Source organism: Chroicocephalus ridibundus, chromosome 1, assembly GCF_963924245.1.
Source record: "Chroicocephalus ridibundus chromosome 1, bChrRid1.1, whole genome shotgun sequence".
NCBI lineage: Eukaryota > Metazoa > Chordata > Aves > Charadriiformes > Laridae > Chroicocephalus > Chroicocephalus ridibundus.
Window position 1 is genome coordinate 146,460,643 of NC_086284.1, and position 15,534 is coordinate 146,476,176.

Below are 15,534 nucleotides of genomic sequence, written 5' to 3' on the forward strand. Positions count from 1 at the left end.
GAGAGAGCCTACATGGCAGAGCTGGTGCCCTAGGGTGAGCTACTTAAGGCAGTTTAATGACTGATGGAGATGGGGTTCCCTTGAGTTCAGGGTGCCACAGGAGAGGTGACTTTGTCTGCCCAAGAGGTGCTCTCCTGGAGGCTTGCCCTACAGCATTTTTCTCTACTGACTGTTTGTGGAACGCTACCACAGTTTAGACAGTAGTTTCCAAAGAAGCATAAGGGAATCAGTCATTTGAGCCCACTGGATTTCAACAGTGTCAGGGCCCCTCCTAGAGGCTCCCCAAAAGCCCCTTTTAAAGATGCTAGATCCTAGCAACAGCAAAAGCAACCATCGGTCTGATCTCAGGAACAGACTGGCTTGTTGACACATCAGTGAAAAGCAGCTTTAACACAGTCTGTTCACCCTGCGGCTGCCAGTTCGGCTGCCACTCTAAGTGTTTGATCTAGCAAAGGCTCCAGCCCAGAAAAACAAAGCCCAGCATTTCTAGTTCCTGGCTTAGGGAGCTTGCTGCCCCTTGTGCTGTTTCTCTGCTACCAAAAGCCCAAAGGCCGTTCTTTAATGTTTCGTAGTTCGGTTCATCCTCAACCAGAGTCCCACTCTGTTAAGCTGTACACCAGCTGTAGATTTCTCTTTAGACCGCTTGCACTGTAGCATTTCACCTCCTTATTACCCCAGTGCTATTAGGGTTGCCTGCCGCTAACTGCTAGTTTAACCCCGGCAGCACCACTGTCCCAGGACTGGAGTGGTGCTTCCTTGGGTATCCCAAGGGAGGGGATTGCAAATGACTCTAGAAGCGTGTCTGATGCTGTGCCATCGCCATGCCATGATGAAATGCAGAGGGAGAAGGGACTACAGAATTTTTAACACCCTGGTTTTTTTTTGTAATTAAACAAAAGTCATATGGAAAAAAGTAACACTGTAGACAACGCTCCCAAGGAGCTGGTGAAGCTAATCTGCATTGCGGTGATGCTGTCTGACCCGGACGCTCATCCAAGCAAAGCTGATTTGTGCTCCAGTCATTTCAGAGCCAACATTTAGGCTACCCCACCAGATCTGGTTAGAGGCAGATTCTTGGTGGAGTGAGTGTTGTACAATATTCAACATAAAATATTGAAGGAAATCTCAAACGTAGTCTGAGAAGTAGGCACCGAAAAGGATTTAGTTTGTCGAGGAGACTTTGATGTGAGAAATGAGAGAAGTTTTCCTGGTGAAAGATGGATTCGCTGGGCATGTTCCCTCTCTCCAGTTCTCCCTGCCTTTGCCAGGAAGGGGAGACCCACATAGTCTCTCTTGACCACTTATATTTGAAAAGGGGAACAAAAAGGGGATTAGGAGATGTTATCACTTTCATTTTGTAATTGGAAGGGAGGCTTGATATATTCATTATCTGCTCACAGCTGATGCTATGCTGTCTAACTGCACTGAAATTGCAGGATGACAATTATACCACCGATGGCATAATTTATTGTTTTTTTGTTACCCAATGTAATTCCAATGAGGTAATAAATCTACATGTCAGTAAGAAAATACTCAGTTTACCAGCTGTGCTCTATTTTATAGCCATGGGTTTAACACTTTGAGAGGAGTATTTGCTAAGCATTGCTTTGCAATTAGAGGCAAAGAAGAAATTAAATGTTCCATTTTTGTTACCAAAAAAAAAAAAAAGATTTGTTCCTCCTAATTTGTCTTTCTGTTAATATTGCATAACTCAGTGTCTTTGTCTTTTGCTTGCTCATCAGCTCAGCCCAAAGATAGTATTGAGATACCAAACTGGAACTCTGCTCCATCAAGAAACCTTAGCCTTTCAAGGATGGTGTCAGGACAACACCAGAACCATTTCAGCCCTTTGTTTACTAACTCAAGGAAGATTGCCCAGAGCCTTGTATGCATGGAGAATCATGGAAGGACACATTCTGCTTATGAGGACTACCAAAAGTCTGCATCCAGGTACAGACACAGCTGGGGCTTTCTTTCAGGTTATTTTTGTAGGGAAGAGATGGTGTTTTCTGCAGTATCTCCTTTAGAGGAGCTACGGAACACAAGCAAACAAACCATTGATAAGAAACTGAGTCATTATCCATGAGGATACTGGAGAACATCAGAGGCTTTGAAATGTAAGGATCACACTTACTGCTTTAGGGACAGCTGCCCCCAGATTGGACTTCACACTCAGAAAGGATAAGTCCCCCTTCATTCACCATATCCCTTTCAATGTTTGTTAATACAAATAAAAAAATATACTTCCCTTGTGAAGGTAGCCGATAAAAGGAGCAGAAACACGGTACCTCAATTCCTGGTTGGTTATCATATTTTTCTGGCGATGAGATGTCCTAAAACGAACCCAGTACATTTCTTTTAGGTCCCATGCCAGTTTAAATCCAGAGTTTCTAGCAGACTAGTGCTTAGAACAAAGCATCATGGATGAGGTTGCATGTTTGGTGCCTCAGGCCAAGACGTGAGGAGTGGATGAACTCTGTGTTGCTTATATTAGAAGTGGGAGCACTCTATTTACCTGCATGTACTCCTAGGATGAATTTTCGTATAGTCAGTGAAGTCTGGTCACAGCAGGCATTGGTGCATGAGAACATCAGGATCGATATTTCCAGCTTTCACTCTCCACAGCTGCACAAAGGGAATCTTCCACTCTGTGCTCTGCAAGGACAGTGCCATAAAATTGTGAGAGCCTTTTTTGTTCTGTCAAATTGCAAATGCATCATTGGCTTCTTCCTAGCCTTCTTTCAATGTTATTTTTCTCCATACTTTTCCCTCCAGTGAATGCTATTTCCCCCCTGATAAATGAGTGTACCATTTTCCAAGAGCTGCATCTCACTTATTTCCTGTCCTTATTTCTAAGCTCTCTAGGGCTCTTTGTAATATTTCTTGGGCTCTCATTTGTGTTCCCCTCCCCTCTCCTCTCAACTTAATGTTATTTACATATTTTATTAACCAGCTGTTTTATTCCCCCTTGCACATCACAAGTGGAGATGCTCCGTGAAATGAGAGCTACCAGTTGTCCCTACAGGGAACACATGAGATGCAACCCCCTTGTCTATTATTATTCCTTGTTTGCAGTCCTTCAGACAGTTCCTGTGACAGTATTTATGTCTAAGCCAATGGGAAATAATATTGTGAGAGGCACTTTATCAAATGCTTTCCTGACTCCCAGCTCTTTGATGCCTGCTGGTCTCCCTGCTCTCATTCATTTTGCAATTCTTTTGACTTTATATGCATTTTTCTCATGGACTTAGTCTTTGTAAACCCATCGTACTTCTTGGATATGTTTCCATAAAGAGATCTGTGTAATTCTGGGGACATTATAGGGAGAGCCATGAAAAGATACCTTTGAAAACCAGCCTGAAAGCTCCAGTCGTGTTCAGACCTCTAAAGCTCTTTCCAAATAATGAGATAGGGCATACTGTTTGACTGGGCTTGAGGAGAATAACTCTAGATAAACATTAGGAGATAAAAGAGATCACCTTCCCCTTTGTGCATTTCCTTGTATTGTGTGAACTGTTTCCCAGTGAGGATTGAATCACATCTTGTCTCATACAGAAAGCAAAAGAAGTCATTAGCTCTATTAATTGTTGAAGATAAAGAGTAAAAGGCGATGTCAGTTTGCTTTGTGTGTGGTTAAACTTGTTAAATGCATAAATTAAGCAATTCTTTTAATTCTCATTTGATTCATTAGTACTATGGTATTCCACCATGCCAGCACACTAGCAGTTTGGTTTTTTTTACTCCACTCAATTTGAATTTAAACTATACCTTTTCTTGTTATACACATTAAATAAATAAAATGACATTGTAGTACACAGTGCCCAATGTTTTAATTTGGTATTGCATTATATTGCATTATACAGCATCCTTTGAGCATACACAGTGTGAACACATAATTTAGTAATACTTCTGTAGAGAACTGATGAGTAGAATGGCTGTATCTGATTTGTTGTGAAGCCACAACACAAGTATACACAAACTTAGTAGAAATATTTGGGTTTGGCCAACTAGGACATTTTGGTTTTATTGTTTATAATCGACTTTAATTTACATCCATTTGCTTTTGAGAATATGTGAACATGCTTAAATCACCTTGAAGGTTATATGTTTAATTAGGTTGTTAACTAATGTCATGCTGAGAAATGGATGGGAGTTGAGCCGTCAGGATTTTCGGTGGCATTGGCATTTTCAGCAGCATCAGGATTCACTGCATTAGGATTTTTCAGCTATCAGCGTGATAGTATTGTCGTAGGTGTCCTGACACTGATGCTTAGAGATGATCATAGTGTCTGTTCAATGTGAATGTTGCCGTAAACCTTTCCCTGATCTTTTTGCACCTGAGCAGTGTTAAATCTGCTGTGTTTTGGGGGTATCTGTTTTGCAGAAAACAAGAAAAACAGAAACTGAAACTTGAAGTTCTGTGCATGGCTATTGAAAATCATCAATATTTGTTTTGTACTAAGTGCATGTGCTATATACTAAGGATAAGTTAAATTAAAGCCCTGATCTGTAGAACACTCGCGATCTCAGCTGAACCTTGGCATTTCAGGCCTACAGTTGCCCACAGCTACTAGGTATGTAACATTTCACAGCCTTTCACAAAGAGTGAGCTGGAGCCTTCTCTCAGGACTTTTCCTGCCCTGTCCCTCTAGTATAGTTAAATCTGTTTGCATGCAAATAAATATGTTTGTACTTCTGGAGATAAGTCTTTCCCAATGTAATAAAAGTATCGATCTGTGACTTTTTTAAAGACATGGGAGCTTAGAAAGGCTTAGAAAGACTGAATTCTTGGCATGCTTTACAGTTAAGCGCCTTGTTGCTAATACCTCTATCAGCTGGTGGAGGAGCAGTTCAAATGGCATTGCTAATGGCAGGTCATAGGTCTGTGGCTGGTGCACTCCATGCTACCATGCCAGGGACATTTTTTCTCCCCTCTGCAGAGTGCAGTGCTATGTACATTATAGAAAACTTTGGATTCTTTTACTCTTTATCACTAACAGCCCTTCCCCATTTCACTTCACCCTTAGGCACGGTTGAGCCAACCTTACTGTTTAACCCTTGCAGCTTTGAATCTGACCTTTTCCTTCAGCCAGCATGGCTGTGAGACAGTGGCCTGCCTGGACACAAACTGGCATCTCTGTGTTGCACGCTTCAGCAGTTTCCAACACCAAATTCCCATGTCCTATCATTTGCTCCTTTACCCAGTCCTGTGGCTGAGGGACTTGGATCTTTTCAGTCTGGAAAAAAGACAGCTGAGGGGGGATCTTATCAACGCTTATCAACTTAAAGGGTGGGTGTTGGGAGGATGGGGCCAGGCTCTTTTCAGTGGTGCCCAGGGACAGGACAAAGGGTAACGGGCACAAGCTTGAACATAGGAAGTTCCACCTAAACATGAGGAGGAACTTCTTTCCTTTGAGGGTGGCAGAGCACTGGCACAGGCTGCCCAGAGAGGTGGTGGGGTCTCTGTCTCTGGAGGCATTCCAAACCCACCTGGATGCATTCCTGTGCAACCTGCTCTAGGTGACCCTGCTCTGGCAGAGGGGTTGGACTAGATGATCTCCAGAGGTCCCTTCCAACCCTGCCATTTTGTGTCTGTATCAAAAACTCCTGTAAGCCCTGTTTTATGTTCCCAAGTCTCCCTGGCTTTACTATTTTCAACCCGAGGTCTTGGTTAGGAAAGGTCACACTACCCTAGACCTTCATTATTCACTCCATTATCAAACAGGATTCTGCTGTTTAGAATGTTATATCATAAAAATGACCTTTTAAGACGATTTTAGGAGGTCTCTTTCCCCATCTGCTTTTTCCTGTCCTCCTCCTAGATATATTTTGGCACCCAAAACTTTTCCTTCATTTTCCTTGCACGGATACAGAAATGGGAGATCAGGAAGATCTTTGCCTTCTGTATGGTTTAAAAGTCTTCTCCCATTGATTTAACTGGCTCTACACCCTTCCAGAGGGTAAAAATGTCAGGGATTTCTCTTTGTCACTGATGTCATTCTATTTTTAGAGCCCAGTGGAGTCCTAGGGCACTGCTGCAGCTTCTGGACTGTAGCAATATATGTAGAAAGCAACTGTGGATTTGAGTCACAGCATTTACATCTTCATGTGTAAATGATGACTTAGAAATCGAGGGATCCCAAAGGATCACTCTCTGAATTAGCAGTTTGCAAAGTTTTGAAGCACAGCAGCTTGTAGAGACTGACAAAAAAAAAGCTCGGGTTAAAATAATGTCCCCCAAAACTTTTTACGCTATGTTATTTCAGCGATCCAGCTTAGAGTTTGGTCCCCCAGGGAGGAGGGAGAAACGTGCCGAACTCTGGCAGCCAGATAAAAGCAAGCGGCCAGAAGAGGGGCAGAGTCTGAAAGTGAGGACCCCCTCAGCCTGGCTGTGCTGCCAAAGTCCCAGCTAAAGCTGTCCTAGGTCTCTCCTTGCTGATGTGAAGCACAAATAGACCAGGACTGAGTGGGAGGAGGGAGACCCTGGAGTTCCCGAAGTTTGCAGGAAGACAGAGGAGAGGCAGCCAAGTGTAACATTCACTATGCATGTCTTCTCTGGCCAGGGAGGGGGCAGTTCCCTGCGGCTCTCCTTCCAAATCTATCAATGCCAGCGGCAGCCTGGAGGCAGCCTAGCTGTCTTGAGCAAGTGTGACTCACTGCTACACCCGCACAGCTGAATTATTTGTGGTGGGTGGGCAGTATTTGTCACACTGTTGATGAGGATTTGGCTAAGTTAAGCAAGCACATAGGCTGTCTGGGCTGTTGGGTCAACCTTGACCATACACACAGAGGTCTATGAGTTGAACTTACTAGAACAAGACAAATGTGGCAAGGGCAAAAGCATTACACGCACAGAAGACAGACATGACACTGCACCAGTGCTAAATAATGAAATTTATTGCAGTAGATGCTGCATCCAAAGCTGAATGATTCCTAAACTTCATTCACAATCTGCCTAATAAGACCTATGATGAGTATTACAGTCCGGGACTGAGTGTTTAGAAGTGCTCCCTTGACATGTGCGCTACTTAAAGGAACACTCAAGTGATAAATTTGTTTTCCAGTGCTTAAGGGAGATTGAGAGTTCCCCTGCTTACACAAGAAGTCCCCGGTCTTACTGCAGATGCAAAACAGCCTCCGCTTTGCTGGGATTCTGAAACAAGGGAGGGATGAAATCTCAGTCTTCAGCATGGAGTCTCTCTGAGTTAATAATAAAGTGTTAGTAATGAAGATTTTTCTTTATCCAGGAAGGAAAAAACAATGAGTGGCAAGAGGAGAAAGGTATACTGATGGACAGGAGGACTTTTCTGAATTTACAAAGGGAGTCAGCTCACACAACTCCCACTAATCATACTATGCTAAATACCCAAGACAGCCTTAGAGGTTGTAGCCTAAATAGATTTAGACAAAACCAAATTCAAATGGTACACTGATGACTTTCTGCCACACAAATAATCTTACAATTTCTGTAATGGATGCTACCTAAATGTGGAAGAGAAATAGAATATACTAATTTTAATGCAAATGGATTTTTTTTCAGATGAAAGGCACTGCATAAAAAGTGGAATGGCAGTGCTCTAAATATTCTGCCTATGGTACGTTTACTTACCATTAATTACTGACATCTAGGCTAGTTGTTATAAGGAAATACATGTAATTTTCAATTAAGCAACGCTTTTACACTTTCAAATCAACATCTGTTCTTTCAGTGCTATTGGAAATTTGAAAATTGCTGAAGTTGATCCAGGTGGTTATTTTGTAAGGATCCTGAACTGTGCCCCTGAAAAAGAGGAAAGCATTGGGGATTATCTCTTGAAGCAGGACGTCCAAGGTCAACCAGTGGCTGTATTTCGGTTTCCCTCTGAGACCAGGATGGGGCCCAACTCCACCATGACCGTGAGTGTGGGGGTTTTGAGTGCCTTTTCTCAGCTGGATACACTCTTACTCTGGTGGTATAGAGTCAAATTTAGGTCTCTATTTTTGGAAAGGCTAACACTCACAAATAATGATGACTTTGAAGAAGATGCTAATGTCCACCATCAGTACAAGCCTGGCGTTTGCATGACATGTCCAGCATTTCATGTTGCCCAGCAATGGGAAGCTATCATGGAAAGTCCTTGTTTGATACACTTCTTTTTCCAACCATTGCTCCCATAAAAAGCTCCCCCTACTGTCAGAATATTGGGTTGTGCCAGTGTTTGCTAAAAGAGGGTGTGAACCTTGGATCATAAACCCACAAATAATAGAACTGGAAAGGAAATTAATTTTATGTGTTGCTACTGAAGCAAAAGCAATTGATATGTTTTTGTGTATAATCTGAGGTATCAGTATAGTAGGGTGTCAACTGAAAATAAAAAGAGAAATGATGTTGCTTTCCAGATTGTGCCCACTATCTGAGGACAGCTGTTATCCGGCAGAGAAATCCATAAACCGTTGTTCTGGCAGCGAGGCTCTGTTCCTGGCTTTGCCTTGGATGACTTCAGGCAAAATGATGACACTCTGTGCCTTAGTTTCCAATTCTGTAAAAGGAAGATGTGCCCTCTTTTGAAGTTGTGCCAGAACTATAAGTTAAAAATTCAGTGCATGGGCTGCTGCTCTTCAAAAATTAGTGCCCCTCCAGCAAGTTTAGATTTATCTTTTTGCCAGTTTGAGTAAGAGTTAGAAAGGTATGTAGGACCTAAGATGCAAAGAGTCAGATGACTTCATCATACCCCAGAAAAGCTTTAAATAGAAAACAACAAACTTATGCATCTGATATCCATGGTAATGAAAAAGGCTTGAATGTGTGAACTAAATGTGACCAAGGCTTAGTCGTAGGTGAGGAATGTCTGCTGGTGTCTGCACGCGGCCTGCAGCAACCTCTGGGATGTACACACACTCAGAGCAGGGACAACCTTTGCTGTACTGGGTAAAGATGCTGGCTGCTTGGCTGGCTGCAAGACACCTTCCAGATCTCTCCAGAAATGGTTTCCTCTTAGTTGGCTTTGACACGCCAACCATTCCCACCCACCCCAAAAGTAGTCCTTTCTGAAGCGCTCTGATCAGTCATTGACAAGGCCGCTGTTCTCGTTATCATTAAAGGGTTCCTGGATGAACAACTAACTGAGGTAGAAGTTCCACCACAGCTTCTATTTCAGCATACACAAGCAGAAAATTTCTGCTGGTTTATTAATTTCAAAGGGTTGTATTCAGGCTGCCAACCTTTGCATCTAAAATTCGTGGACAATAGGGTCTGTGTCAGACAGCCAGCTAGGCAGCACTTCCAGGTCCCAGCCCCCTGTGAGAGCAACAGATGAACCACGGCAAAATGCTCAAGTTAGATGCCAGTGTAGGTGGTTGGAACATGGCCTGAAGCCTCTTTTACCACCAGTGCTTGTTTCTTTTCCTGAGATGAAAATTGAGGCCTCGCGGAATAAAAGGACACAAAGTCCATTTTCACCACCAAGCTCAATGCAGGTCAGTGCATCCCAGTGTGATCCCTCTTCCAAGAAAGCTGGAAATGCAAGCTGGCGGGGGCCCAGAAGAGCCACAGTCATTCCTGTCTTATGGAGTATGTGTGAAAAAGCCACAAATACACCTTGGCAGAGTGCCGCACGGTGAGCACTTTTGGAAGAGAGCATTTTACTTTTTTCAAGCTACTTCTCTTTTGAAATTGAATGAGAATTGTTTTGACTCCCAGGAAATGGTTGAATCCGTTTTCTCGCAGATGGCAAATGCCAGATCCTGTAGGAACACCATTTGCAAAAGCATGTTGTGGTTGTCTTATGTAAGAAAAATGTTTTCATAACAGGTCCTTTTGCTACTGTGTTAGTGATAAAGGTCACAGGTAATTGTGTTCACTTTATAAAGCACAACATTGTTAAATCTTTTGTATAAGAAGAAAAGTACAAAAAAAATCTAGTCCCCAGCAGAGGCAGCTTCTCCCTGAACAGAGGGAATCCAGAATCAAGCAGAGACTGGAATTTTAAAGCTGATATCACATATCTCTTCCAAGGCTCCTGGTAATGCAGAAAATAAAAGAAACTGCCTACTTTTAATCTTACTCTCGGCAAGCCAGACCAAAAAACCCAGGGTTTACTATCACACCTTGAAAAATGAGCCTTTGCTAATCTCTGTTAATCCACAGGAGAGGTACTTGAAAATAATCACTATAACTAAGCTGTGAGTCTTGAAATACAGTTCTTTCAGCTTTAATTTCACAGATCAAATGGTGAACAGTGTTACAAAAATCAAAAACGCAAAGGAAAACCTGATGTTTTTACTGAGTTCTTATATTGTATAAATATCCAGGAGCCATTTTGTCTTTAATGACTGCTTGATCTTTACAGGTTTGGGCAGCAGATGCTGAAGTGCTTCACAGACCTCCCTCAGATTTTCTTTGGAAGGACCTGGAGAGATTCAGGACAAGCGTTGACTGTGCTACTATTCTCTGTGAACCTAGTGGTCAAGTGAGTGCCATGAGCAAAATTACCACGTTTCTTTACCCAGACAGCTCTATTGCTGGACATCCTTCAAAGTTTTAGGGTCATATTGTTAAACTCCACGTAGAATCAAGCACAAGCCATCCAAACATAGCAAAGCTCTTCATTAACCTTGCTTCAGTGTGGATGTTAATTATTAGGATCTGAAGGACAAAGAAGAAAAACAGTAGGTCGATGACACCAGTTGTTGAATGAAAGGCTAACATCCTCACAGTAATTGAAGCAGGAGCTCCACAACTGTTAATTGCCACCCCACTGTCCTCTTCAACTGTGTTTCAGCCATGAAAGATCCAGCCATGCCCAGGGCTATTCAGCCAATGCCTGCCCATTAGTAACTGCCATCAGCTTGACAACTATGTTGAATATTTTTAGGCAAACTTCCATTGACTTGGGGATGAGTAAGAGCCCAAGATCATTTTTTACTCTATAGTTGTCCAGTGGCAGCCATGGATTTGGTCATTTTTAGCTGGACAAATTAGACAAACTAGTGACAATGTGGAAAAGACCTGTAATTTCCATAAACAGTGTAAGCTTTCCCAAGGTAGCATAATTTACACCTTACAAACTGTTAAGTGAATGTTGACTTCTGGTCTCACCTTTTCACATTTACTCCTCTTCTAGCTCAGTTTGGCCATACTTGCTATTACATCACTGCCAGGGAATCAGAAGCGGAAAGGGAACTTGAGACGTGATTGCCTCTGCCAGGATTGCTCCTGCTAGTTCTGGAAGACCTTCCGTAATGGAGGCTCCACCACGTCCACAGGCAGTCTGCTTTAGTGCCTCACTCTCTGCATGCTTAGAAAATTTTTCCTAGTGCCTGAACTGAACTTATTCTGCCTCAGTTTTAGTCCTTTCCTTCTTGTCCTATCCACTGTGGACATGGAGAACAGATTGCTTTTTCGTCCTTCAGCAGCCTTTGACATACTTGCGGAATTGTCATGTCCTCTTTTTTCCTCCTTCTTTGTTCGGTTTACTTAATTGGACCAGTGGAATTTCAAGCCTCTTAGATGATGAGTGTACCCTAAGTATGTTTAAAGACTGGAAATGGATTTTAAAGACCAAAGAAAAAAAAGCTGGAATTTGGTGGTTGCTATTAGTATTTATTTTTCAAATGATAAATAACTCAGCAATACATTGGAGCACCTACTCTTTCAGCCCTTCCTGGTTTGTCTACAACAGTTATCGCGATGAAAAAATGTAAAATATAAATAAGCAGTGATATGTTGGGTTTGTGTTTTGTTTTGGTTTGTTTTGTTTTGTTTTTTCAGGCTGTGGCTTGGTACACTCCTCTCTACTGGAACCGAAGGCAAGGATTTGTGGCAAAAGAGGAAAGTGAAAAATTTGAGAACATTGTCATACCAACTTTCTTAACAGTAAAGCAAAAAGAGGGATGGGAAAATGAACAGGAATTTACAACAACTGATACAGACTGGAAGACGTCTGACCCATGGCAAACAAGAAAAAAAAGACAAAGCTTCATTAAAAGGTATCTGACATTCATTGTGTGTACCCAGTAATTGCAGCATTGTGCCAGACTGGCTCTGTAAGTGAATGCTTTTAAATGAGTATCCTGGTAAGCAATTTTTGAGAAGCTTTGGAATTTTTAAGAATTAACCGTAACCTTCGAGCAGGAATCCAGCCCAAAAACTCCTGTTAGGAGTGCATTCATTGTCAGTCAAGACTAAGTGGAAAGTAAAATCCAAGTAAAATTCTTCTTAAAATGTGACTTTATTATTACATATTATCCTTTTAGCCCCAAGCGTTTGGATGGCACCATTTGGAGACCACAACTTCAAAAGCTTTCAGCCAAAAATGTTGACGTTCGCAAAACTGTTTACCTTCATCTTGAGAAGGGTGGGCCTGAGCTCAGTCTTCTCCCAGCCTACTGTGCTTTGAACTGGGCTAGGGACTGATAACCATTGCTTTCTAAATTGCTTCAGAACTGTCTTCTGGCCTTTGTATCAAACTTAAAATTGGCAGCACTATGAAAAACGATGGTTCATTGGTCTAGCTCTGGAGAGTTTAGTTTGGCCGCCCACATCTCAGTCAGGAGCCCCTGAGCTGAGCCATTGACTATTTTGAATATGGAACGCAATATGGATGTTTTTTTTCTAAGTTCCCTTCAGAATATTGGTTCCAGGGGCTTTTGAGCCAGGTTCACAACAGAAAAACATGTATTTCAAAAATAAAGGATTGTGCAATCTGGATACATTTTTCACTAAAAAAGTGGGTGACCCTTCTCATGTTTGGGGTAATTGTTCTTCTCTAAATTTCTTCTCCAGCCTGTGGCTGGAGATATTCAGAAGATGAACAGTTTTCAGCATAAGTTAAACTGTCTGTTCTTCATAAGCTTTTTTCTTAAAAACGGCTAAATCACTTCTGGTCAAACTCTTCAAAGAAACTTAAGTAAGAAGCAGGGAGAAATTATGTAAAAATTCAGTGCAAAGAGGTCAAGTCTGGCAAAATTATAACCTAGGCAAATGGTAAATTACAATGTGATATATCAAACAATATAGAAGTTGCAGTTCTTCCACCTACAACTAAATGCAGAATGTGTCAAATATGTGTGCTGTTTCTAAGGTATGTCGCATAAATTTAATGTATGTGTGTAGTAAACACAGTAAATCGATGCAAAATACAGCAATAAATATGCTAATGCGTTACAATAAATAATGCAGTAATAGATAAAATATACGTATTTTTTATATCCTGTGCACATACATGCATGTGCAAAATGTGTGAAATACGCACAGTAAACTTCATTGAATTTCTGTTTACAGGGAGAAAAAGGCCTCTGCATCCCTTCTCCCTAACCGAAGCGCCTGGTGCCAAAGCCCAAACTCTCCCGCACACCCTCACTTTTCGCTGGTTAGATCGTTAACCATGGGGAATGATGGCAGCAGCTTGTGCAGGCAGTCTCGGTGTCAATCATCCCGGCCTGACCCCGTGCCAGGTGAGTTCACCAGCGGATGCCGTGTACGCTGGAGCGTGCGCAGTGGCAACAGGGGGGGCTTTCTGACACAAATCACTTAGGACTTAAAATACATATACGTTACCACCTCTTACTTCTCTACCAGCGAACTTCTTTAACTGTGCACCCCAATGAGTAAAAAGTTTTTGAATGCAGTCTCCCAATATATGTACATTTATTTATTTGCAAATTATATACATTTACTCCTACAAGAATATATTATATACACTATAAAACACACACGTGAATCGAAATGTAAAAGGATGAGATAAAGACGAAAAAATACTATTTTAAAAGTATTTTTAAATTTAATTTTATATAGTAATATTACAAAAATATTTTTCCCGCATCCCAATGGATTGTCCTGCACTCCCGCTGGAAGACCACTGCTCTAGAACTGCGTGTGTTGTAAGATGGGAGAAGGCCGTTGTTACTAATACTGATGCATTTAGGAAATGAAACAAAATATTAGGAAACGGTAAGAGAAGGAGACTCTTATATTGGCTGTGAATTGTTAATTAGGCAGCGGTGAGAAAGTCAGTGTGTAATTCGTGTACGTCAAAGCCAGAAAGCTGTTGACACACTGGAAAGATGTCAGGGGAGGATGACAGAGTGAAAAAGCATCTGAGGAGATGGAGTCATGAAGATTAAAAAGAGATAAACGTGCGTTGGGCAAGCAAGGTGGTTGTCGTGTGAGGGGGTTCAAGCATCACAGCAAGAGAGGAAACAATCTTACATCCAGGAAAACAGAACTAGAAGCAATAGGACCAAGTGAAACACAGGAAGGCTTAGGTTGAATATGTAAATGAAAAGGAGTTTTAATGATCCATAGTGTAGCCTTCCAGTTGCGCTCGTTGCTCCACTTAATATTTTAAACCTCCGGCAATTTTTAAGTGTTCAGCCTCTCTTAATTTTAAAGTAACTAGGTATCCAGCTCCTGCAGACAGCTTTGTAATGCTCATTCTTTCTGTAGTGAACATTTAAAACCAGGCTGGTCAAATTATGTGGATATGCTACGGAGGTCACCCTGTGACCGGTGTGGATAGGTGACTGCGCAGTTGCCAGGAGGTTTTCCCCATTTCTAGGAGTGCCAGCCTAGGAAAAACCTTTCGCTTTGAGCCAGGAAAGCATTTATGCATCTGCTTCAAATAGTAATCCTGCAGCCAGGGAGGACTGTCAGGAAGATCATTCTTGACTGATAAATCCAGGCAAAGCAGATTAAAACCTGATGGAGTCAGTTGTAATAGCCCTGATTTCATGGTTTGTTTCCTGCTCTGTCTTAAGCACTGGTAGCATCAGCTACTGGGTGTCTATTTTGTGTAATGACGGTTTATCTAATTTGCTAAAACTTAGTTTGTCTTGTTCTGTGTCACTCTAGTCTTCTGCAGAGCTGGGTCTCCCATATCTGTTCTGCTAGTTTCCTGGACAGGGAAAAGCTGGGGACAGAAAGGGAATCGGCACCTGGGGGTGCTGGTGGCATCAGAGGTTGTGTTCACATGCACAAATGCTGTGGACAAATAGGAGCAGGTCTGTAAAGCAAAACCCTTGGGGCTGCAGACCTGGCATCCACCCTGTACACATTTCAGAGGTGATTTACTTTGTCCCAGCTCTAGGCTGGCAGAACAAGCCATGAGGGGGCACCTACCTCTGCATGGTGTAGGTCCTATTTGGGTATATAACTTCCCGGGCTGCTGTGTAGCTCACTCATGCTCACCACTGGGCTGCACAAAGTGGTTTCTGTCTGAATACCCACTTGCAGCCAGGGTGCTTGAGGTTTGACTCTGGAGGAGATCTTCTGGCTCAGTTCCATTCAAGAGGAAGCCAGCTTGTGCACTTGATAGTGCTCCGTGATGCGAACCTGAGCACAGCAAGTAGGGGGCATGGCAACTCCACTCCACGGGTGCGCTCCTCTTTGGATCCAAAGCACTACAGACACACACAGGACATCCCCCAGTACTTCTCCCAAGCCAAAGGGAGTCTGCTGCATGCAGTCATCTTCCCTACATTCCCATCTTTTGTCACATCTCCACAGATGGAGATCAGTGCTGTTGCCACAAGCTACATTTGGTTTTAGTTTTCAAG

At 42.4% G+C, this 15,534-nt stretch overlaps 1 protein-coding gene across 1 annotated transcript in view; it reads left to right on the plus strand.

The window, feature by feature from the left end:
- The window catches only part of LMNTD1 (lamin tail domain containing 1), a 161,544-nt gene that overhangs the window by 117,552 nt on the left and 28,458 nt on the right, over window positions 1–15,534 (plus strand). The window contains exons 4-8 of the mRNA XM_063323657.1: window positions 1,743–1,950; window positions 7,710–7,896; window positions 10,329–10,448; window positions 11,750–11,967; window positions 13,262–13,434. Of these exons, the coding sequence (XP_063179727.1) occupies window positions 1,743–1,950; window positions 7,710–7,896; window positions 10,329–10,448; window positions 11,750–11,967; window positions 13,262–13,434 (906 nt within the window). The remainder of the gene's footprint in view (window positions 1–1,742; window positions 1,951–7,709; window positions 7,897–10,328; window positions 10,449–11,749; window positions 11,968–13,261; window positions 13,435–15,534) is intronic.